This window comes from Diadema antillarum, unplaced genomic scaffold (assembly GCF_040938485.1).
Source record: "Diadema antillarum isolate AM-2024a unplaced genomic scaffold, OU_Dant_1.0 seq00000160_RagTag, whole genome shotgun sequence".
Lineage (NCBI taxonomy): Eukaryota > Metazoa > Echinodermata > Echinoidea > Diadematoida > Diadematidae > Diadema > Diadema antillarum.
In genome coordinates, this window is record NW_027271231.1 from 1,205,589 (window position 1) to 1,230,959 (window position 25,371).

The window sequence follows — 25,371 nt, forward strand, 5'->3', positions numbered from 1 at the left end:
ACTCTGTGTTGACCGATTAAAAGAAAAAAAACAAAAACAATCAGCTTTTGTGGACAAACAAGACAGACACTTTGTGTATTTAAGCATTAAACGGAGGATAATTTTGCGATCCAGACTTTGGATACAGACATCAAATTAAGTCGCACCTCGACGTTCTAATCAGGCTTCGGATATAGCCTGCAAGCTATCGCTTGGGAAATCGGATACCACGCACCACAAGTAATTTTCCCAAATTCACAGAGATATGGGGGAAAAAATTAAAATTCTATATGGATGCAAGACGTAATATACCAGGTAATGTTGTTTTCGTATCTTGATGCACACCGTATATTCCTGATAGATAATTTTATTTACATGGGGAAAAATTAAAAAGAAATATGAACGCTCTCCCTGTGTGAAGTGTTAGCAATTATTTTATACCTTGCGGTTATTGATTCCCTCTTACGATGAAATTGCATTTCATGATTTGGACAATATGGTTGGAGTTTGCTTTACACGGAAGAGAAGTTTCATAATCATTTTCATTTGTCATTTCGTCTTTCATTTGGTCTTGTATAAGGTATATTCATATATATAAATTGATATATATTGAAAGCCTGGTCAGTGAATCTCATGAAATACACAGCAATTCTAACAGCTAGAAGAATCCTCAGCCCGATGAATTTCTTAATCATTTGGTGCATTTCGTTGGTATGTTTATTTTATATTATTGGGCACACCCAATGTCAAATAATTGAAGTCATATAACATGTATACCTTTATGTACACACACACATATATGTATATGATATATATTATGATATATATATATATATATATATATATATATATATATACCGTCTACAGCTGTAAGTGTCATCAGCAAAGGGATTTTTCTTGGTAATGATCATGATGAAACATATATATCTTAAATTCGTACCTCAAAGCGAGAGTGATTAGGGATGGAAGCAGTACGTACCAAGGACACTGTTGACGCACATTTGAAACAAGGAAGGAAAATAATGAACAGCGTGGTCGCTTTGGTATCGGGCGCTAAGTGTCGCATGGTCTATTTCGCTACAAAATCAGTCATTTCATCGTACGAAATGACTTTTTTTCGTTATACGAAATGTAGTCATTTGGCTACGAAATGACTATATTTCGTCGACGAAATGGCCATTTCGTAACAAAATGACTTTATTTTGTAACGAAATGATCATTTCGTAACAGAATAGATCATGCGACACTTGGCGCCCCATACTTTGGTGGAGGGTCTGAGCGGGATGGTAATTTGTTGTCAGGTTTCTATTTAATTGGTGTGCTTTATTGAGGAATCGAAATATAATACATTCATATTAGGCATTTATAACTGAGACAAATTATTCTATCCCTGCTACTTTTGCCTGAGGTTCGGAAGAACACTGTATATACGTATTACGTCTATAGTATATATATATATATATATATATATATATATATATATATATAATAAATACATAAAATGTTTATCTTGGAATTTTCCACCTGTTGGTCTTCGAATGTTATAATTATATATGAGTCTCAAATACGCCATCTGTGGATCCAACAAGAAGGTTTTTATTCACAAAATTTTCAACCCGCCTCGGGCCTTCGTCAGTGTAGTGTAGTGTAGTGTAGTGTAGTGTGGCGTATTTGAGACTCATTCTTCTTATGTATGTATATATATATATATATATATATATATATATATATAGATGGATTATATATAATCATATATCCATGTATTATATATACCGGTATATATACATGTATGTCGCTCAATCGATTTTTAGTCTGGCCATCACTCCTTCTTCCATATTGGGTTTTCGTTTATCTTCATTTTTTGTCTTTGTTTGGTGATAACAGGTGATAAAGGACTATCGCCTCTTCGTCATGGTTGGAATTCTTCTCCTCATAGATATCATCGTCATTTTGGTTTGGCAGTTAATCGACCCGCTATCTGTAGAAGTCACGGTCATCAATTTCAAGGTAAGTCAAGACTACTCATCAATCGAGAATAGATTTTTCGATGCATCAGCTGCACAGATTTGAGTCCCCATGTCCCTTTTTTTAATCCCCGCGGGCGCTCTCGACACTGCCATCCGTATCCATTTTTCGTTGGGCATTGCAAAGTCCTCTGATGATCTATGATAGTTTTATGATCATCTAGCCATAATTTTTGTGTTTTCCTACCGAGGTCTTCCTTTGTCTTTTACTTAGCTGTTGTTATTTCTTTTCTATTTTCTTGCACATAATCCGCGGTAGATGCCAGATTCGCAGATTTCTTTGAGAGACCCGGGAGAGTAGCTATACAACTCGTTCAACTCTCGCAATTGATCTTCCCTCTCAGAAATCATGATTACAAATAAACGTGAACTTATAAAGTACTGGCACTATGAAAAAAAAAACACACACACAAGCAAACAAACGAACATATCAAGAGCTGACAGAGTACCGACAATATCAGAAGGAACATGACGTCATTAGATGAACACGTGACGTCGGACCCTCGCGCTATACCACTATACCAACAACACGTACACTTTCCATCATTCTAGAAGTAAGACGTTCATTCCAGTGATAAATATTGTCGTACAACGAAAACTGGGGCGAGGTACTTAAGCGCCAGCCTCAAAATACCACCAGTATACACACGATTCCCTTCCTGTGTCGTCTCTGTTGTGAGAGACTTATTTCTTGTGTAGCCATATTATCCTCTGAAGGGAAGCCGACACTATATACGAACTACTCTTTAAAAGGGGCATACAAGAATAGGAACAACTGGGAAGAGAGGTTGGAAAAAAAACGAACGAGTGCTCCTGATAACTTAAAGTCGCGGTCCTTTTGAGCAAATCTGACCTTTAATACAACCGTTCATGGGTAACAAATTCCCTTCGTCCATCTATTGTTGGAGAGAGAGAGATACAGAAAGATAGAGATCCCGCTGGCTGTTGACAGTGACGAAGCACGTCAAAGTAAACAGATCGGTTTTTGACCAGCAAAACATGCTCCATAGAGATTCTGCTTCAGGAAGTTTTGGAGAACCGGAATCAAATAATCAGTCAATTTGTTATATCCCTATAAGGGTTTTGCTCACAATAGGTGCGACCTCTCATCTTCTATCAAATGTCCATGGCTGGTTTAGATATCACGCTTATATTCTCATATCGTTGCCGTATAATGTGTATACTTTCAATATATCGGCATCGTTTCCAAATATTTAACTGCCATAGTCGTACCATTAATGATACTGCATTCACGACCCGTGTAAGGAATGGCAATCCATACATGAACGCCAAAAACATACATGAGCGGAAAGTTATTGTTGGCTGTTGGTTGTGGTTTTATTTTTGTTTACAAGCCTGCGGCAGGGCCATGTTGGTTTGTCTAATATAAATCTCATCTGTGAATTGGGAGTTCTAAAAGTCATTGTGCGAGAACGTCGTTAAAGTTTTGTCGAGGATCCCCAGAATTGTTACTTCTTCCTTCGGGCAAATTAATTCAGGGTGATTCTGATGGCAATGTTGAGCATAAAGATGGTGAAAGGATCGACTAGCAGTATCACAGTCAGCTGACAATGAAAATGATCCTAATAATGATAACAATGTCTACAATGACGACGATAATGCTAAGAATAACGATGCTTGTAATATCATGATGATAATTAGAACAGTGATATCATGAATTATTATAACTCCAATGTCGATAACAATATTTGTTGTGATTATTGATGATTGTAAAAATTATGATAACAATGCCATAACAGCAATATGGGTAGGATGACTCAAGCAGGGAGTTGATATTGCTTTGAAATATATCGCCTTTAAAAAAAAAATCATTGTTTCATTTTGTCGTGTTATGCCTTTCATTCTTTCTTATAGATTATGCAATTTTGATTCCTACATATCATTCACTTTCACGTGTAGACGGATCCAAACAGACCAAACCTAATCATCAAGACGGAACAGCACAACTGCGACAGTAAACACGAGCAGTACTTCATCTGGACGCTCTTCATATACAAGGGTCTGCTCCTGGTCTTTGGAACGTTCATCACTTGGCAAACCAGGTAACGGGGGAGCACGTGGAAGACATCTCTGGTATCTCTGACCCGCTAGCTCTCGAAACGTAGTCATAGAGATGATGATAATAATGAAGATGATGATGATGATGATGATGATGATGATGATGATGGTGATAATGATATTTATATCATTTTACCAGAATAACTTCAATTGATATTCGTCATTAGCCTGATTGTCATTACTGTTTATATTGCTACTTCTACGATCATGATACTAATAGTAATAGTAATGGTGAAAGTAAACGTAATAGTAATAGTAACAGTGATAGTAATAGTAATAGCAATAGTAATGGCAATAGTGAAAGCAATAGTGATAGGAAAAAGCAATAGTAATAGGAAAAGTAATAGTAGTAGTAATAGTAAGAGTAAGAGTGATAGTAATAGCAATAACGATAGTAATCATGTTGATAATAAAAGAGAAAGTGAAAGGGGACCTCTTTTATCCCGACATAATCCTTATATGGCTTTACAATAACATTCACAACTACCCCGGTCAGTGAAATTCCAACACTCTGGGCAGTACTCTCTCCTCGATGCCCCGTGCCTGAGCTCACAAATCAAATGCATTTGCCACAAGATCGTTCAGTTTTCCCTTTCTGCAAGTTACCCATCACAAGCCTGTGTAGATAGGAGCACTGCAGTTTAAGATTTTTTGTTAAGGGTACGAATATCATGTCAGGGATCGAACCCCAGGTTTTACCATTAAGCCAATTCACAGTTACAATCTGAGCATGTGCAAATAAGGATCATTTCAGACCTTCTCTTGAAATTCACTTGTGTCTGACAAGGTGTCTAAAAAAAAGGATAAGTCTTCATGGAAATTGTTGATGTAATGATCTATAGGTGCTTATCAGAATTTACGGCTGAATGTGTATACATTTTTTAAACTCATTTAACAAAAGCCATTTATGCAGCACTTTTTGCTTTTTTGTTTTCAACTACTCCTCTAATTGGAAGATTACTCCTTGTTCGTAGAGTTCATTGCTGACCATCGCTAACTGTGAACTGCCTTCCGCTAGAACACTGCATCTCCCTGGCAAAAAAAAAAAAAACTTCAATTCTTGTTTACGACGAAACGTGCAATTTTCGGAGGGGAAAATTCAATCAAAATAGGATATAGAGATAAAAATAAATGATCGGATTCACATCTTGAGCATCTAAAACCAAGTTATGCGCTGACCTATTACCTCGCTCCTCGGCACGTCCGGTTCATCTCAAGTCAAGCATGTCACGTGCCCGATCAACATCCTGCGTCCCATTTCCATGATGAAGTTCGGAGACAACGAGAGCTGAACATGGCGCGCTTTAGCTTTCCATCCCAATATTCTCGCCAATGCACAGCGAATAATAATTGTGTTGCCATGCAGGCCGAGTATATCTATTTCCAAAGAACTGCCTGGAATCCGAAAGTTGATCGGAGTGGGACACGTTCCTGTTTTGTTGTTTCCTTTATGTTCTTGTGGAGAGAAGGAAATACAGGCGAAGGGGAAAGGAAGAAGAGGTCTCGAGCTGTTAGAGTACTTGCCACAAGAGTTTGTATTCAGAATGTTTCGTCAAGAGAGATATCTCGTTCGATGAGGATCGCTAGGGGAGAATGAGTTACGTTTTCATCTTTGCCAGTAAATATTGTCGAGGAATTCGGGAGGTTTCAGTGCCATATGCAGCTTTCTGAGCGGTAGGAAGGGGAAACCCTTTGTTCTGCAGGATCAGCTGTCTGTGAAGACGGCCTTTGTTTGCATATTCCACTCCATACGTTTGAGTCTCGAATCCAGTAAACACTAGGGCTCTCTTTAGACAGAAACGGACTCATGACAGATAAATGCGTTGTAGGTATATACAATTTACCAACTAGAAAGAAACATCTTACAAATGTTTTGACGGCCATGCGAGCTCAGTTCAACAATGAGTCAGTTTAGGAAAAAATGAGGCACGTTAGTCATGCGTTTGAAGTTTTTGAAAATTACTTGTTGAATTGATAGTTATGAATTCGTTCGTCGTCGAAAGTTTTTCTCTAAAGAAAGTTTGCCTCCAGTTTCTGTTTATAGAAAAAAAGATATCAAAAACACTTCATATGTGCATGTCAATTTGTATGTATTATGCGTAACGTCGTGTCTGTTCATCTAAAAACATTCAAAAAAATACTTTTAATAATTTTTGCTCATCACTATTGTTGTGATACAAAGCAGACTGAGATTTCCAAAGGTTACAATTGAATACTGGCATATGATAAAGGCCCAAGTCCAAATTTGGCTATCTTCTTTGGATTATCAATTCATTAGTGACGTTCGGACGGTGACTCTTAACCTCGAGGATAAGCTAACTTCGAGGATCGAGGATAAGTTCTATGGAGCGCCAAGTGTCGCAATGGCGATTTCGTTTTCGTCACTAAATCGACCGTGCAACACTTGGCGCCCCATAGAGCTTATCCTCGAAGTTAGCTTATCCTAGAGGATAACGATACCCGTCTGTACGTAACTAACTATACTTTACTTCCATTCATCGAGAGGTAATACATCAGTTTACATTTGACAAATTATATAGTATAACAATTTGCATGAAGTACAAGTCATAAACTATAATAGTCAATACACGTACGTTTTAGAGACCCCTTGCGAAGTAATGCAAGCTTAGATAATCAATCATTCCATTGACTGTTATAAGTATTAAGATTTTTTTTTTTTTTGCTTTTTTATTTTTCTCAAATTTCTCTCTAACGGACTTGGGACTTTTTATACTCAGGTATCTAATTGTTCTTTTACTTCGTTATTAACTTGTTACTTTCGTTCGTTGCTTTGGTAAACAAAATGTAGCGGTATTATTTAGATGATTTACCCATCAACAAGCGAGGAACTCGTTTTGTCTTTGGCAAAGATTGAAAAGCACAAAATTCTAATACTGTCGAAGAAACAAATCACAGATTACTCCAGGGACTATGGAAATATATCCAGGGGAACGTTGCGTCTTCTTGCCGAAGGAAAGTTTCATGGTCGGACGAGCGTGACCCACGGAATTGCAACAGCGCCCTCTCACGTCCACCCTGGGGAGTCTGGCGCTTGACGTCGGCACTGTAACATGGCTTTGGTCGATTCATAACAATGTTGCAGTGACGACTTCGCGCTCCAGATTTCCGCTGTCCTCGCTGGATCCGACGACAACGAGCTTCGCCATCCACCGTGAACGAACCCCCTACGTCACGCATAGTCGTTGACCGATTTCTATTTTCCAGTTGCATGACGGAACTGATGTTTTGTTAATAAGAGGAGGGGAGGGGATGAATGGGTTCAGATTCAGTAATGGTGCATAATTATAGTCTGTCTTTCCCAAAGAGGTTTTCCCCAGTGACTGCAAAAATCTCTTTGGTCTTTCCTGACATGAATTATTGCAGCTGTAAGCACCACTCTGTCACTCGACGGAATAGCTTAAACGTTATGCATAGTATCACCATTTTGGGGGGATAAAACTTTCCCTCATGTTTTGTTGTTGCTTTCGTGATCTGTAACGGCAGTGTCTGTGTGTGTATGTGCTGAAAACTCCTCTTCATAGTCCGTAGCGTATGACTACGTGCACATACCGTCGTGTTTCGTGGATGTTTTTCTTCGAGGTTATTTTTTTCTTCGTTGTCTCCTTTCTATGTTGTCTCCTTTCTATCATTTCTTCGCCCTTTTGTTTCTGATCAGCATGGGCACGGATTGTAACTGAACACAGGCTTGCACAGAACGCGACTAGACCTATAAACTACAAGGTGTCGAAATCTAACTTCTACAAAGCTTATTTTTAAAGGAAATATTTGCGTTTCTATCATTTCAAAGACTATTCTAATTAGATGTATGAATGCGTTGCCTACAGCTCACGTCAGCTCCCTCCCCATTACGAATATGAGTAAAATTCATTGTAATTCGTTCTTCCTTGTTCCTGCACAGAAATTTGGTGAACAGGCAGAGTTTTGTTTGTTTTGTTTATTTGAATTGTTTTAATTTGGACTCTGAATATTCAAATTATGCAATAAATCGCATTTATTATACTTATACGATGTATTTTCTAAAAACATATACGTGTGCATTTTTCTCACTCATGACACACAAACACACATACACTTTATCTTCACTCCCTCCCTCTCTCTCTCTCTCTCTCTCTCTCTCTCCTATTTTATCTATTCGTGATTCTACCTCTTCTATAATTATCTATCTTGGTCTCATTCTCTTTTTTATCTATTAATATTTCTTTCTCCTCTATTATCTATCTATCTGTCTACCTTTCTTTTCTTTCTATTTTTCCTCCCTCTTTTTCTGTAGGAACGTGAGCATCCCCGCGCTGAATGACAGCCGGTACATCGGGCTGTCGGTCTACACCGTCGTCATCTTCAGTGCCCTGGGTGTGCCACTCTCCTTCCTGCTAGCCGAGAATAGCAGCTACAGCTACGCCATCATCGCTGGGCTCATACTCTTCTGCACCACGCTAACTCTTTCGCTCCTCTTTCTGCCCAAAGTGAGTCCATCGTCGTTACTGTTTATGCATTTATACATTATATTTACATACACATCATGTATGCATTTACTGATAGATATAAAAATCATACAGTCACTACTAACTGTCAGCAATGAATGGTTATTTTCAGTCACTGTCTACTTGTTAAGAGTATAGGAACCACACAAGAAAAAATATGGGTGCCCTCCGTTATACACGTGTAATCAAAAGCTACTGAACATAGATTGTGTCGTGACCCTATTGATTGTGCTGGGATGACAGACAGAAAAATAAATCAAGCAATGTACATGATGTATGTCCCAGGTTGATTATGTATTCTGGACCACCTACCTGATTAGAAGTACTCGCGTATTTTTTTTTTAAAATCTAATACATCCGTTGCCCAATGCAATAAAAGATCTGCATATCTTGTTGCTCATTAAGATAATGTGATTATCTTATTTGTGTCTAATATCAGCTGCTATCTTTCTCATCTTTGTTTGTTTGTTTGTTTGTTTGTTTTTCCTCCTTTCTTTTGTGGACTCGAAGGTCTTCAGCATAATCCATGGTTACGCCCCGGAAGAAGTTGGCAGTCGGGTCATGTCGAATTTTAACGGCCGCCCCGCCTATTCCTCGGGCTTCCGCAACGGTCCCGGCGGGAGTAGATCGCAGAAAAAGAGCACGCTATTGTCTGCAGAGACCAGCCAATCAGCAACTGACAGAGAAAGGACTTCAGAAGCACAAATAGCCGTGTGATTTTGGTCTAGTGGGAGATGCTAGATGGTAGATAAGCGAATAAAACCAATGATTTTGTTCTCTTTCGTTTTTTTGCTTGTGCGAGCGCCCGATGTTACCCAACAGGATATTAACACGATGAAGCCTCTGTTGCAATGAATTAGGAGGAACGCTGACCCGAGATGGCAGGTGGGATTCGAAATATGGAAAATGCTGTAGACGTATTAAGCGGGCATTACGACAATCATAGACAGACGACACAAGATAAGTGGTATAGAATTAGCATTAGAGAGCAGGTGGGACAGATCGTATGATTTTGAAAATCAAAACATTGACTTCCGGAACGAACAAGGAGATGAAAAGTTATGGCCATAGCGGACGATCGAGCGGCAAAAGGGTGCGGGAGTGTCTTCTGACGTCATGGCATACCGACGGTGGTGTGACGGTGGATGTTTGAAGCTGTTTGAGAAGTAACTCCTTCATCGTTACTCAGCGGTCAAGGATGTGGTATACATGTGGCAGAAAGCACGTGAATGGTCAACTTTTGTTGGGTGAAATAAAATCGCGATAGAAGTGTCCGCGTGAGAGAGACGAGTGTCAACAGAGAAAGATGCCATTCTCCATGGTAACAGGACGACATCCGTGCTTAGCAGCTACCCTTGTAGAAAACACGTATATTATGGATATCCACCCCGCTGACAACAATAACGTGGCCTTTCTGTGGACGAACGTAGATGGCAGAGTTGTTGTTATTTTCTCAAAGGGAAATTCCTGCAGAGCTCCCGCTCTCATCGGCAAGGGGTGACAAAAACCCCGAAACAGACGATGCCAAATCGAACCGATCGCTGCAATTTACGGCCCCGGACAGTTGTGGAGTGTTGAGCGCAAGAGGACGCTGTTGTCAAATCGCCCAATCCATGACTCGATTGCAATTATTGCTTGCCGCTGAACTGGGCGATAAACACTAACACGCTCTGAAAATGGAAAATGGAAGAATAACATTGTGAGGGGCAGTAGAGAGAGAAAAAAAAAATCGGCAAGCGGATTTCTATGTGAGCCAGAATGGAGGAGTATGAGACACAACCTAAAGTTCATCAGATGAAAAGAAGCTGGTTTGCGAGATGTCCGAAGCTGAGTCGCCTGCACATGTCACGTGGGAAGATAACAATATACATAATATGACTGCAGTTTACGTTTCAATCGAGTGTCACAGATATAGTTGTGTTTTTGAAGACCCATTATTTTTCAATAGTTATTGCGCCAAACTGTGAAGAACTTGAAAAAACAGGAAGAGTTCTTCTAAGAGTAAGAACTCTTCAAGATACTTGAAGAGCCGTCATTAATGTGGTGTTTTGTTTTTATAGAGGCAGATGTCAGGTTAAACATCGCTACTAGTTCAAGTGTGACTAATGAGTAGAGTAGAATAAAACTAGCAAAAGGAGATAAGCTTCATTAACCTTTTCTGTGCCAACTAGTCAAATGTGAACAAATTTCGCACACGAACCTATGGACAGGAAATTGATATTGCATGCGGAGGGTTAAAATCGAACATCAAATATCAGGGTTGTGGAACTTTAGACTGCCACATGCTCTTTCACCACAATTGATATCGGGTCATATCTCATATGAGTTGATTTATTTGCCCTCCGACGCGCGCTAACTAATTTTCTATATGTTTCTTTCTTGAGAACTAGCAATTAAAAGAAAAACGAACTATATCATTTTGGCATGAAATTATTTTTGTGAAAATTTGATCATTCAGCAATGGTGACTTTTTATATCGGGATGGCAATGCATTTTCCAAAATGTCAATCAAAACATGATTTCTTTTGCAGAGTTCATTTTATGTAAAACTGATGTCATCTCTTCATCTTATTACCTTTGCCAAGGAGGTTATGTTTTTGCCGGCTTTGGTTTGTCTGTCTGTTTTGTTTGTTTTTCAAAATAACGAAAAATCATCAACGGATTTGGATGTATTTTGTAGGAAAATTTGACAGTGACACAAAGAACAGATCATTAAATTTTGCTAGTGGTCTGGATCACCGTATGGATCCAGAATTTTTCTATTTTCTTAAAGGATTCTTTATCATATTTTGGACTATAATAATACCCTGGAAATTATAACACGAGTGGAAATGAGTTGCTTGCAAAATTAGAGTTTGCGAACGTGATTCTGACCACCCTCAATGTTGGTGGAAACACGTGAAAATGCAGATCTAAAGATTGAAATAGGAAAAACTTTCTCATTCAATGTCCGAGTTTGATGAAACCCTTTACAGTTCTGCTGTTTTGTGTTCATGTACTTTGTAAATGAAAGTCATTTCAAACATAGAGTGATGTTTCATTTTAAGATCTAGTTGATATAAAGTGATATTTGTGTTGAATTATCAGAACAATCATTTTGTTCCTATCTTAACCCCTTTGTTTATAATATGCAAATGTATACTTGATCAATTGAATCATTGTAATTGCAAACAACTTTAAGTGCATTTTGTCCCAGTTTCTTTTCAGGTATATTCCTTAATGTATTATATTTGGTATCATGATGTTCGGTCTCTATACCAGTTTGTTATCTTTCTATGTTTATTCCGGAGGTTTGTTTTTAATCGTACTTAATGTCTTTTCCATTTTCCTGTGCTCTCTTTACTTTGGCTGCTTTTAAACTCTGTTCCGATTTTTTTTCCCATTTTAAAAAGAAGAACCGCAAAACTGGAAGACGAAAATTATTATTTTGTTTATTAGTAACTTTGATGAAAATCATTACGTAGAAGCAGTGTCATTTGAATTGGCAACGTTTCTGTCGATTTTCAGCGTTTTTTTTTCTTCTAATAGGATGATGACTCATGTGCTGTGTCAAAACATTGCGTAGTTAAGAATGTAGAATTCTGAGTGGTATGTTATGTATTGGATGTTGACTATCCAGTACAAGGCTGGTGAGAATGGCCAAACGTATACAAAGGCAAACACACACACACACACACACACACACACACACAAAGGGAAACTAACGACAATGTTTTATATGTTCCTTACGAAAGTCTGAAATTCCCATAGACTTATTGGTACATATAGGGCCCACCAGTGGGTTAAGAATTATTCACTCGTCGAAGTTACATATGTAGCTCATTTCTTCTTCTTTTTTTCAAGATGTGCCCGCCTGTCACATTTCCCAGTCTAAACTTGTAGTAAATATGTTGCAGAAAGTGTTTTTTTTTTCAATACGCATTATGTATGAATTACATCATCTCACATATTAGCATCGACACAGCCGCAGAAACCTGTTCGAAAGTTGTCGTAGGTCGATCTGTTTACGATGTGTGATACTAACAATCAAAATGAGTGACGAACTTGCTCCAGTTTGTGAATCTATACATAACACGACTGTGTCCTTACACTGTTTTTGTCTCTTGCCGCTGATACCTATTCGAATTTGCGTGCGGTTTATTGGTGCCTATTACTATAAGTTTACAGCATGTTTGTTCACTATTTTCCCGCCGTCTTGAAGCGATATACTATCGAATGCTACGTGCGTTAAACCTTTATATTGCACGAGGGAAAATGCTTTTGTTCAGCTTATCTACATAGATAGAGCCTATTTTGTAACAATCAATCCCGCTGACGCAATCATATTTTAGATTCTCTAAGCAGGTTTTACTGTTTATATGAAAGCGTTAAACAAAGCTTTGTGTACTTGTTTTGTTTTACTAATGTGCCGAAGAACTCCCTGCCGTGTACACACACAAAAAAAGAGAAGAAGTGGACTTTAAAGATTATGGAAATCTTATCACCACTTTGGTGATTTTAGTACAAAAACAGACACGGCACAAAGAGAAGAACTTCATTTCATCTTGGTTAAGACAGCAGATGAATAAAAATAGATTAAGTGAGATATCTTGTAAATAAGATTACATCGCATCATGCCATGCTATTATACTTCCATTCTTGTTATAAGTCTTGTAAATGACTGTAAATACTGTGAGATTTCTAATCATGCTGTCAAAATGTTTGGGGTTATTTGTGAATGTTAACTATCTTCTTAATCCATAATGTTCCATCGCTGTTCTAAAGCGTATGGTAACTATTTAAAGTGTTTTCACACAACTATTCGGTAACTTCGGTTACTGAAAATGTTTCAACGTGCCGCTGTAAGCATTTCAAATGTCAGTGAAACAAGAAGCTAATGGCAGTGTAAAGATTTTACGGCACTCTGTTTAGATTGTTCATCGACGTCTAACAAATACAAACGATTGATTCTACTTTTCACAGATATACACTTTCGATAACGTTGGTGTCAATTGAAGAGATACATAACATTATAGGGACAATGATTGAGAGAAAAATTTGGATGAAAAGGAGGTACAAACTCTCTTCATCAATAAATAACCTGCCTTGGGGATACATCAATGAACTCACAGGTATAATGACTTTGGTGAGTGATTTATCTTTGTGGGTGCAAAATGGCAGGTTGTCCCCGAATTCATGTTCAGCCAATCAAACCGAGGGACGGAACTAGTTTTGTGAATGGACGCATTTTTGGTATAAACGACGTTTTAACCCGAATGAGATATGGAATTGTTTTGTACCAAGAATCATGCATACAGATGCACTCATTAAAGAACAAGCATGCAAGGTATGAAATTAAAGTTTAGCCATGTTAATTTGAAAGTAATGTAAAGAAAAGTCTTGTTGTACTTGTTAAATTGTTTGATGGCATGGGAGTATCATAATATCACCATCTGGTGTTAAACTGGACTTAAATACCCGGTAGCTTTGGAAGACAAGGTTGGTTCGATCGAATCAATCTTCATTCGCTACCCAAATGGGTAAATTAAAAAACCACGACGATAGCGCAAGACTTATAAAATAAAATCGCCAGTAAGCGAATATGTGCGAGGAAGCGTAAAGCTCACTGTAACGTTCGACTCCAGTAGAGATTTTTTCGGCTGTGTATGTACTTGCGTAGAGATTGGGGATAAAGATCTACGCAATAATTGTCACGGGAATTTCCGAAGACATCCGAGCCGGGCCAGCTTCCAATTACATAGATTTTTTTCCCACGCTACCGGGCCTCACAACATCGGTAGAGGGCAGTATTTTTTTACTCTTGTAGAATGGCTCACTTTAAAACCTAAATTGACCTTTAAGGTGCTATAGTAGGTTGCTTCAGATCAAACACATGAAAACATGTTTAATCGCCCGGAGAATGCTCGTAACATTTTCTTGTTAGTTACAGGCTGACATTCAAATTCATATTCATACTCCTTGAGTGTTGTGTTGAGGCTCTTCAAAAACGCATAAGGCCAAGTAAAAAAAGAAACCAGTTTCTCGTCCTCGCGCGCATCGATTTTGGCCGCCGCGTCGATTTTTTTACTATTTACTATTTTCAAAATGGCGCTGAAAATACCAAGAAATTCATAATTCTCGTCCCAGCCCGCTCCCGCCCGCATCGACTTTTTTGATATTTTACTATTTTTTCGGCCGCCGAAAAAAAAAATCGACAATTCACCTACCAATCGTAATGTCTCATTTCTAATTACGCCTTGCGTCCTCCACTTTATAGCTGTAGCACAGCTGTAGCTTCTGTAGTGCGTATATTTGTAATAACGCATGCATTTCACACTGCGAGCTCGGCAACAAGGAATGACCCACAAAGCAGTTGAACTGTAATTGGATGGGCGCGGGCGGGCGCGGCCTGGGCTGTGATGTACAGCGCACTCGGTACGTCGTGGTGTAGACAGGACGTTGAGCACCTTCTGTACATTTTTCTCGTGCTGTTGCCCGCTTCATGTGCTGCTAGATTGATTGCGCAATGTAACCACATACTAGTCATAGAGGAGACCAGCCAGCCAGCATAGCATGCGCGCGTTCTGGAGCTGGAAAAAAAATCGTGGAGTGCAGTGATGGAGAGAACCGATCTCAAGCGCACGTGTGCACAGCGAACGGCTTTAATACCAGGGCCCGTTTTATCAAAAGATAAAATCAATTTTAATTTTCCTTACTACACAGTCTGCCATAGACTTACAGTTGAAATCGACTTCATAATCAATTCTAACTCTTCATGAAACGGGGCCCAGAGCTGCCAACCTTTGGAAGCACAAAATAGTACTCAGCAGCTCCAAAATTCGTATTTTTCCACCAGAATTCGTATTTTTTCAATCTCCCTCTTTTTGCTATTTTGAATTAAACTCGTCGACTTATGAGGCCTACAGGCTCTAAACATAACGTTATGACACATGCCGAAGCATCGAGCTGGTCACCAGCACGATAAAGATGCCAAACTACGCAATGTTCAGCGTTGATTGATTGCTTTCTCGCAATGAATGTGTACAAGTGCAAGTACACTGTATGTACCTCCAAAAACTTGCTGGGATGATTATGGAAGCTTCCACTATCTAGCAGGGGACGTGGAATGCTTTCATCTTCTCAAGAGAGCTTCTTTGTGAGCGGATGCGATACCGGTACTCTGTTCCGTGTTTCCAATTATCGTTTACTATGAAAACATAATCACGCGTTGTTTTCAGGCATTTTCATTTTATTGGATTTTAAACATCAGTCTTTTCCGAAGTATTCCAATTCCTTTTCCCCTGACTGGAATCGGAAAGTCTGCTATAACGATGATCGCAAAATGCCGCGCTGTGTGTGGAAGCGCCGATGTGCAAACACGTGGCTTCACTTTCAAGTTTAAAGGAATGCGCCATGTGCTCCTGCCTATAAGAGGTTACTGCAAGTTCGATGAATCGAATGCGCCGTAGCTGAGCTGAGCTGAATGGCTTATTTAAGGTAAACATGCAGTTTACGTTCGATACGAAGAAATCATTACGTCTTTCACGAGGGAAAAACACACAAAACAAACAAACAAACAAAATACACCCACAAACGAATGTTGATAGCCAAAACTTTGAAAAGTAATAAGCAGTTTTGATGAGCGTGAACTGAAATTGTCATTACACGTTGTATTTTGCTGTTTATATCACTGCTGCTTCTTGGTGGCACTGTAATGATGGCCATGGAAGAAATAAAGGGAGAATGTGACTTTAATACCTGCACAGGTACATGTTTTACTACATTTATGTAGTTTTGGTATACAATCATTCATCATTCAAATGACGAGTGATTATCAAATGTCTTTTTAGAACATGAAGAAACATCTTTAAATGTTTAATGCTATAATGCCATATCAGTATCATTTTGACATCCATCTGCAATTGTACAAGCCAGTTTCCAGTTGAATGTGCTACAATTGCACTGTGAAGAACTATACATACCAGCTGTGTGGACTCAAAAAGTCACAAACACAAATGATAAATAAAGCAGTGTTTTGAATATCATGGAATTAATTTCAGTCGTACATTTGTTGAAAGACATGTTTTATACCTGTTTTAATTAATAGCACAATACATCAGAATTGCAAGTACACTGGTATCAGAAATGCCAGTATTAAGATGGTCATTTTCCCTTGACATTTGTAGTGGAAAGAAAAAGCAAATGTATTTCTGCATGCATGAAGTATGGTACATAATATATCTATTTGTTTGAAAATGCACAGAGTGCAGGCAAGACATACACTTGGGACCTGGTCTCTCATAACACAGCTACCAGAGTGATATTTCATTTCATAAATTGGATATAGAAAATAGTAAACCCCTCTCTCGTTACCTTTCTCAGAATTACCGGACGAGAAACACATATTACTTACATTTTGACAATCGTCGAAAAAATAGTATGATATCAAATAGTAAGGACCTCCCTCATCGCCTTGATCAAAAAAACCGGACGAGAAACTGCTTTCTTTTTTTACTTGGCCTAAAAACACAACACACGATGGTAAAATAAACTAAAAGGCCATCTTTATATCCGCCTACCAGCCTGTAAGGGACCTACGAACCAGAAAGTTACCTAAACTAATAATAATTGTGTATTGAGGTGGCCTCCTGTTTTTAAAGCTCAGTGGATTAACTGCTGCCGTTTCTGAGCACACTGGGTTTAAATCTGAGTAATGGCTTTAATGTGGACTTAATAAGAATTTTTATGAATTCAAATGTTCTGAGGAGACTATCGTTTTCTTTTTGTAAATAATTGATACATTGTTGAGAAAAAAAAAAGATTGAATGACAGCGGAATGAATTTGCGTGTGGGTGCCATGTACGCCTATAAAATCTGTAAAATAAAAATAAAAGACGCATGTATATCAAATAAATTTTACAAATATATTTATTTCTTGTCTCGAGTGGCTGGATTTAGTCTCATCACTCATGTTGTAAAAGCTTCCTGCGTGTTTGCCGTAAATCATCGTCCGAAGGATCTCTTTGCAAGTAACCTTATTACTAGTACATCTTACACGTTTTATATCCAGGCTGCTTGACAACCTGACCTTTTTTTTTTCTTTTTTTCTTTTTTTTTTTTTTTGGTTACATTTTTTCAGTCACACCACTACTATGATATTACATGTCGTATCAGTTCCAAGCAGCACAACAGTCGTAGAATTGAGAAAACTTACACAATAACATACTTTTATCTTTTGCAGAATATCAAATTTGTTTGTTAGGTTGTTTAGTTATTTGCTTTATATAATATGGTACGGTGGATGAACCTCTGAGACTTAAACAGTGGATTATGAATTAAAACTCCTCCCGTACACCCGCCCCCAAAAACGGTTCGTACAGTTCATTATACCGAAGTTTCGTTATTCCGAAGGTTCGTTAATTCGAATGTGAAATTAGGTTCGGTATTTCAAAGGTTCGTTAAATCCGAAAATAGAGAAAAAAGGGGGTTCGTATTCAGAATATTCGAAAATCCGAAAACGAAATGAGGTTCGTAATTCCGAAGGACCGTTAGCTACACAAATTTTTTCCCATTTTCGGATTAACAAACTTTATCTTATTTTATTTTGATTATTGTGCCTTAGGCATAACGAACCCGTCCCCTTTTTCCAGATCAATGAAACTTCGGAATAGCGAACACTATTCCATTTTCGGATTAACCTATCTACGGAATAACTAACCTTACTGCACTTTCGGACTAACGAACCTCCGGAATATGTTCGAATTAACCAACCCTTTTTCATTTTCGGATTAACAAACATCTAGATAATTGCATGTGGAAATTGTGTGTCTTATATGTGGAATTTGTGTGTTTTGCAATAGCGAACCTTCGAACAAAGTGTTTGCTCGCAATATTCTTGTTTAAGGACGTTTATAAATGCTTCCTGCATGGCATTGCTGTGAATATTGAAAATGGCATGGCCCTCCAGTGCAAACAAAGAACAGGCTTCGTTTGGTAAATAAGGCCATGATAATTACTGTGGACTCACATACTCGCTGTACCTCATTATAGACGTTACGCATACTCTAAAATACGTTAAACACCGACACACGCGAGCAATCAAACACACGTAAGCACGTTCACACTCGCATAAAATTTTCTTTGGCGCCAAAAAATTACCATTTTTTTCTGTAATGCTGGCGTCACAATGTCCCGAAATTAATCAAAGATGGACACAAGATAAAGGAAATGTTGATATTCGGTTCTGATCGTGTAAACTTGCTGTCTTTCGTGAGGCCATTTTAAGCCATTGTTCGACCACCGATACAGTTTCTCAGGCTCCGGCAGCAACTTCTTGAGGGCCGACAAAATCTTTGGCAAGCAAAAAATAAATAAATAAATGAATAAATAAATAAATAAATAAATAAATAAATAAACAGATAAATGAATAAACAAATATATGAATAAATAGATAGATAAATGAATACATACATACATACATATGCATACATAAATGAATAAATACATAAATAAATAAATAAATGAATAAATAAATAAATAGATAAATGAATAAATAAAAATATATATAAATACATAAATAAATCAACAAATAAAAAATTGCCCGAAGGTCTGGTGTGACATTCTGTAGGCATCGTACTTACTCGGATTGTTGATTGGCTTTTGAGCATGTTCGGGACCAACTTTGCACAAAGTTGCACCATACATGTAGTCGCATTCGTATTGCCATCTTGTGTCCATTTTAGGACAGTGTGATGACGTCACCCTTACGGGAGCCTGAGAAAAGTCCATCGGCGGCCACACATGATGGCTTAATAGGCCGTCACGAATGACAGGAAATTTCCTCTATCATGTGTCCATCCTTGCTCGATTTCGGTCGAGTGTGACACCTGCATGAGTTAGGGTATCGTGTTGATCACTGTTCTTGGTGGAGGCACAAATGTTCCTTCCAGAACTTACCCTGGATGATGCAGGGATCAAATCAAGCTCTACCTTTAAGATTTTCTTTCCCTCTCTTAAGCACGATAGTCTACAAATTATTGGCGTTTTTGCGACGTTATCTGCTTATGACAATGATCATTACAACTTCATGTTACATTTACTATTCTATTATTAATTGTATTTTGCTTTTTGATTGGTTCGTCTGTTACCTTATATCTCAAGAGAAGCAAATACATATGGATCAAATCAAATTACATCAAGCTAATTAAATGAGGGAAATAGCCTGTCCTCAAAATACAAAGTCATTCTTTGTGAATATAATAATAAAAGACAGAATGGTTATGCGGTTGTTGTTTTTTTTAAGAGAAGGAGATATCAAGCCTCTGCAATATTGAAGGTGGAGTAGAATTAATCCTGGAAAAGGAAGTCATTTCATCGAGTACGTTTCTGTAAGAGAAACGGCGTGCCACACTGCGTAGACTTCACCGAGCGACTGAGTCTTAAGCATGCAGTTTAGAATTATTGCTGATCATCATTTGAAAATCAGGAAGTGCCACTACAAATAGGCACCTATACAGTCCACTGTCTTCTACGCCGTGTTTCTTGTGACACAATGATATGAATAATGAGCAGAATATTTCCTGGTCTTTATGATTATCGGGGATGGGGGTAGAGAGAAAGAGGATCAGGAAAAAGTAAATTCCAGGTGAGCATACGACCATCGTCTTTGACAGTTTTAATGCGTCATAGCTCTTGTAGCATACCCCTCCCCAATTATTTCACGGATATGAAGATAACAAATCTTTATTATAATCGCACTTCTTGATACGTCAATATACCATGGGGGGTCTACGAATAGGTTCTATGATCAAGCTTGTCGTCCTATTGGTGTTCCTTGACCTTTAGATTAGTTTCTATGAGCGTTTGATCTATTTTCTTTTTTCTCTGACGGTCTGGTCGCAATGAAGTAGAGATTGGTAATTATCGAACGCGCGTTGACTATTGAGTACCGGGAGTGTGATAATAGAATGACACTTACAAGATCTATTCGCCAATTGTTTCCTGCGGCAAGCCTATATGTTGATAGGCGGGCCTTGCTCGTTACCATGGACGCAGTCAATCAGCACACCGGAGCCGTACGGGCAGATTGGTGGACAATGGAGGCGGAACAATAGGGCTATACGCCGCTAGTGATGATGACTCCTTCTCGTTTCTATCTCTGTCTCTTGTCCTCAATTCATTACCTGTATTCAGTCACTCATAACGGATCGCTATATGCTTCGGTGAGAGCAGGTTTTTGTCAGGAGGCAAAGAAATACACGTTGAACTGGTTAAGCTACCTCGGACAGAGGTGCTGGCTTTTCAAAGACAACGCGCGCGTGCAGGTGTATAACCACGATTACCAAAGATCGCACCGCGGTGAATTACTGGAGGAGTATCAGCGGGCCGACAGTAGGGACCGTCGCTTGGGATCTGGCCGGCCTGAATGATCGAAGTGGGTCGCAAGACCTCTTTTCGTGAGTCTGCTTTTGATATTTTAAATGGCTCTGAAAGCGGTAGAAGTAGAACGATTTACGTCACCCTAAGCCTACTCTGAGGACTCAACTTGATATCAAACCTACAGAGTCACAACTGAAAGAATTTGGGCACAGTTGCCGCACATGACAACAATATTCGAAAAGACCAACAAAAAAATGGTGAGTCTCAAAATAATTTAACTCTCTCGTTCTTATCATCTGTTTGGTGTAATATCTAGAAGGTTGGACCAACATGTTGGACCAATATCTTTCTTCGGCAGGCACCTTGTGATTCAAACCAACCAGAACTCGTGACTCATACCCTTTACCAGGGACTAAGGCGCCCCTCTCCGATAGTTAAATCCCCAGCAAAGTCCAGGCTGTCCGACCCTGCTTTGTCTGATTCTACCTTCCCAACGAATGAATTTCACCTTCGATTAACATATCATTATCTACAGATATACAATTAATGGATAGATTCCGTTGAGGTCTTCCAGCGTATTAGGTTCTGAAATCGTTCTTGTTGATATCACACTATCTTTAGTTTAGTCATTTCAAGTTCCGTCCCTCCTTCGTGAAACCCTCGTATGCTAAGCATGTAATGCTAGAACCTCAACACAGCACGAACTAATTAACTGATGTCCCCCAGTATAATGAAATACGCTGTCCATATTATTGTAGTTGGCACGCATGTATGAATGACCGTGAAACTTACTTTTTATTGAATATTCTGTTGTTGTTGTTTTTTTCATTCAATCCTGGTCTTTAGCTTTGTATCATAAAACTGTAGCGGTATTTTTGCACAGTACCAACAGAAGTACAGTGGAGAAAGTCACCTTTTTTATCATTTTGACTGCCCAAAAGTCACCGTCTATCGTCAAGGAAAGACAGGGACTGGCAAGGAAGTTGAATGGTAGCAATCTACTTGTACAGGCAATTCACAAATTGTTCCTACACGAATCAAACCAATGTTTCAAATGTGAAGGGTTCATAATGGTGCAGTTTCATTTGATTTGTTTTCTTCCTGAATCGGCACAATACCATGAATTGATATTATTTGTCGACAACAAGGGAAGTGTCATGGCACCGACATCTCTTTCAAAAAGATGTATTCAATAATTTTTTTTCACTATAAATATACACGTGTAGCAACGCTAAACATGAGAATGATGTGGGATGATGTTTTGCATACACCTACGATGAAGTTTAACAATCGTAAACTTCTCGGAACCATCTTGGAATCACCGTGTGGATTCGGAAGAACAAGATTTGTTTTGTCTGTGAAAGGCAATTTATTATTGCAAGACCAAAAAGCAGTTGTTGGGTTAAGCGACACCGAGATTTCTGAAAAGTTGCCTTAAATACCTACGTTCAACGTTACATTTTTTTTTTTCATTATCCCTTGTCAGATAGGTCTCACTGATCAGTTTGGAAAGCGTTCTCATCATCGATACAATCATTTCTTATGAAGCAAACACACAGATTATACATATGTGAGATATGACAAAGGAGAAGAGGTGCGTACCTTGTTGTTGCTGTAGTATAACATATATATATATATATATATATATATATATATATCAGACTTGAGAGCAAACCTAGGGTAAAGATAGTTTCATGAAGGCTGAAACTATTGCATTGTAGATCCTAACTTTCGACGAAGAGAAGAAGAGGATTTACTGAACTTTTATATGTGTTTTTGCTTGATGCAAAATATAACCCTTTTCCACATTCATCACAGAAGCAAACAGACTTTCAATCAGTAAGTACATTGTGTGTAATATTATTATGCGAATAAACACGGAATGAATATGCAATGATTATGTACTCATTGTACTTTGCGATTGTCATGACTTTATATTCTCTCTGTCTCTTCTCTTTTCTTCTTTCAGAATGTAGACCCTTGTCCTCACTTTCCTGCACATGTTTGGCCATCACAGCGGACGAAGTAAACGCTTGATCAAGTTGGAACATCGCAGTTATCAGGGGCTTTCAAGGTATCCCGTTGCTAGGTGAAACCGCAATTTCCAAGCCGGGTAACCAGGGCAGCAACTGTAGGACGTGAACATTGAGCCCCAGTTCCAGTTTCATATCGATAGTGATCGACAAGTGCGCACGAGAAGGATGCCAAAGAGGAGATTCAAACATGTCTTTATCATCATGAATCGACCTCAAGTTGCAGAGAGTGATGCAGTTTGCCGTTATTCAGCGGGCATTTAGGATGCTGTCTCGCACTCATATATACTTTTGCTTGTCTAAAATGAATGTGAGATAATCAGACTACTAATTCTCCAGTAACAACATGGGATCGAGGGGCGAGAAGAAGTCGGGGCTGGTGGGGGAGAAATCCCACATGGTTCATTCCGTGAACTGGAAGCTGGATGCGATGCTGAAGAAAGAGCTCGGGATGCTAGATACCTCCAAGCGCCGCGTGGAGCACCGGATAGCCATGGACCAGGTGGTCGCCAAGAAACGCTTCCAGGTCAAGCTGCACCGCTCCAAGGTGTTCCACGCCAGGATGAAGGGCGACACGGAGATGCTCCGGAAGCTGATCACCAAGGACAACTACGACTTCCACACCAACGCGACCTCGGTTGATGTCCTCAACAAGCGGAGGGAGAAGGATTTGGCCAAAAAGCGAGTCCTTCATCGTCAGTCCCAGGACAAGATGATGACGCTTCGCACCCCTACCCCAGCTGCTACCAAACCCACCATCGAGATCCCCGACCTCCCTGGTGACAACGGCAGTCAGCGTCCGAAGACCCGCGCGGGGCTCGAAGGCACGCAGGATGCCGTATCTCTGGTGAGACCAATGACTGCAATCGAAAGGATCTCCAGTGCAAAATATCTGGCCACCAGAGCGGCCAAACAAAGACCCGTGACAGCTTTAGTTAACAGGACCAAACTAAAGTTTAAGACGGACAAATATTCTCCCGCAACGCAGCCAGTGCCTGAAATAACGAGTAACGCCACTACTATGAAAATGATTCCAGAAAAGAGTGGTAAGGTTGGGCCGGAGAGAGTTACCATAAAAATCACATCTATTGATGAAAATACAAACGATGCAGATAAAGAAAGTGACCCTAACGTCAATCAAAACGTGCATGAGAAGGCGTCTGACGAAAAAGGAGCTACGACTAACTCAACAACTCGCCATTCTGACGAAATTGACCACAAAGATCATGTGGAAAATGGAAACAGCAATGGTACGTCGACAAAATCAGAAGAGAATAGCAAAGAAACTTTCACCATTGGCGTTCCGAAGAAATCGATTTTGAGACCTCGCACTGCTCCAGGCAAAAGTCAGCGTGTCTCAACGTCCGGTTCATCGTCCTCTGAAGGAAAGACGCGACCCCGAACATCGGTTTGCATCTCCGAACCAGTAACGGTCAATGCAGAGGCAACTGAATCTCCGGCAGTTCTAAAATCGGATGATTGCGCTAGCGTTCCTCGGCCCAAGACGGGCGGTAAGAAGTCAAAGTCGAAGTCGCCCAAGTCGAAACGGAAGCAAAGCCTCGTCAGCATCTTCAGCGAGGAAAAGAAACTCACGATCATGGACATCGACGAGGGGCGCCGAGAGCGTGCCAATCAAGATACGCGCATCAAGGGCTTCGTCAGCACCCTCGATGACGTGAAGACGGACCCCGACCTCATTGTCGACTACTACATGGCGCGGCTCCTCGAGGATTCGTCGATCTCGGGCGGTCAGAAGAACGTTCAGCGCATTCGAGACATGCCCGATTCGGACTACGACAAGGACCTTGCCAAGAGGAGCCTGGGTGATTTGAACAAGAACACGGTCACGTTCCGCGACGTCAACCGAAACTACTCGGAATACAAACACGACCCGTACACGCCATTGCACCCGACGTCGATGGGTTTCAACCTCACCTCAAGGAACAGCTCGTTGGGTGGTGTTGCGAGGCATGAGAGTCGCATCACGCAGCCGACTACGGCTTGGCAGGCTGTTGACTCGGACTCTGATTGATAATGTACCTAGGTATAGTCACTTGTTCACCAAAAATGTTAATGGGGGAAATCATATCAATGTAACTAAACTATTTTCGCTTGTATTTCATTTAAACACGTTGGGAGGAATAATTTTGAGAAATTGAGACAATATTTATCTATGTCCAGTTGACATTTTTAGCATCAACACCATCACTGTGGTCACTGTGGGTTGTTAGAACAGGCACACCAACCACCGGTTTGAAAGCTAAGTTTTCGTTCTCCTTCGAACAATTTATGATTTTGGTCTTTTTCATTTCATCATTAATTTTGATATCTCTATTTGAAGGTGTCACTTATCTGCAAATTCAACATTGGGCTCTATTATCTCTCACGGGCTGTATG

At 39.5% G+C, this 25,371-nt stretch overlaps 2 protein-coding genes across 2 annotated transcripts in view; both read left to right on the forward strand.

The window, feature by feature from the left end:
• Window positions 1–11,653, forward strand: part of LOC139727904 (gamma-aminobutyric acid type B receptor subunit 2-like) — a 178,420-nt gene extending 166,767 nt beyond the window's left edge. Inside the window, exons 14-17 of the mRNA XM_071638875.1 lie at window positions 1,864–1,986; window positions 3,924–4,066; window positions 8,374–8,566; window positions 9,095–11,653. Of these exons, the coding sequence (XP_071494976.1) occupies window positions 1,864–1,986; window positions 3,924–4,066; window positions 8,374–8,566; window positions 9,095–9,301 (666 nt within the window). The 3' untranslated portion in view covers window positions 9,302–11,653. The remainder of the gene's footprint in view (window positions 1–1,863; window positions 1,987–3,923; window positions 4,067–8,373; window positions 8,567–9,094) is intronic.
• Window positions 11,654–23,320: 11,667 nt separating this feature from the next.
• Window positions 23,321–25,006, forward strand: LOC139727941 (uncharacterized). The gene has a single exon (XM_071638912.1). It carries the CDS (start codon window positions 23,321–23,323, stop codon window positions 25,004–25,006), a length of 1,686 nt encoding a protein of 561 aa, XP_071495013.1.
• The last annotated feature ends 365 nt before the right edge of the window (window positions 25,007–25,371 follow it).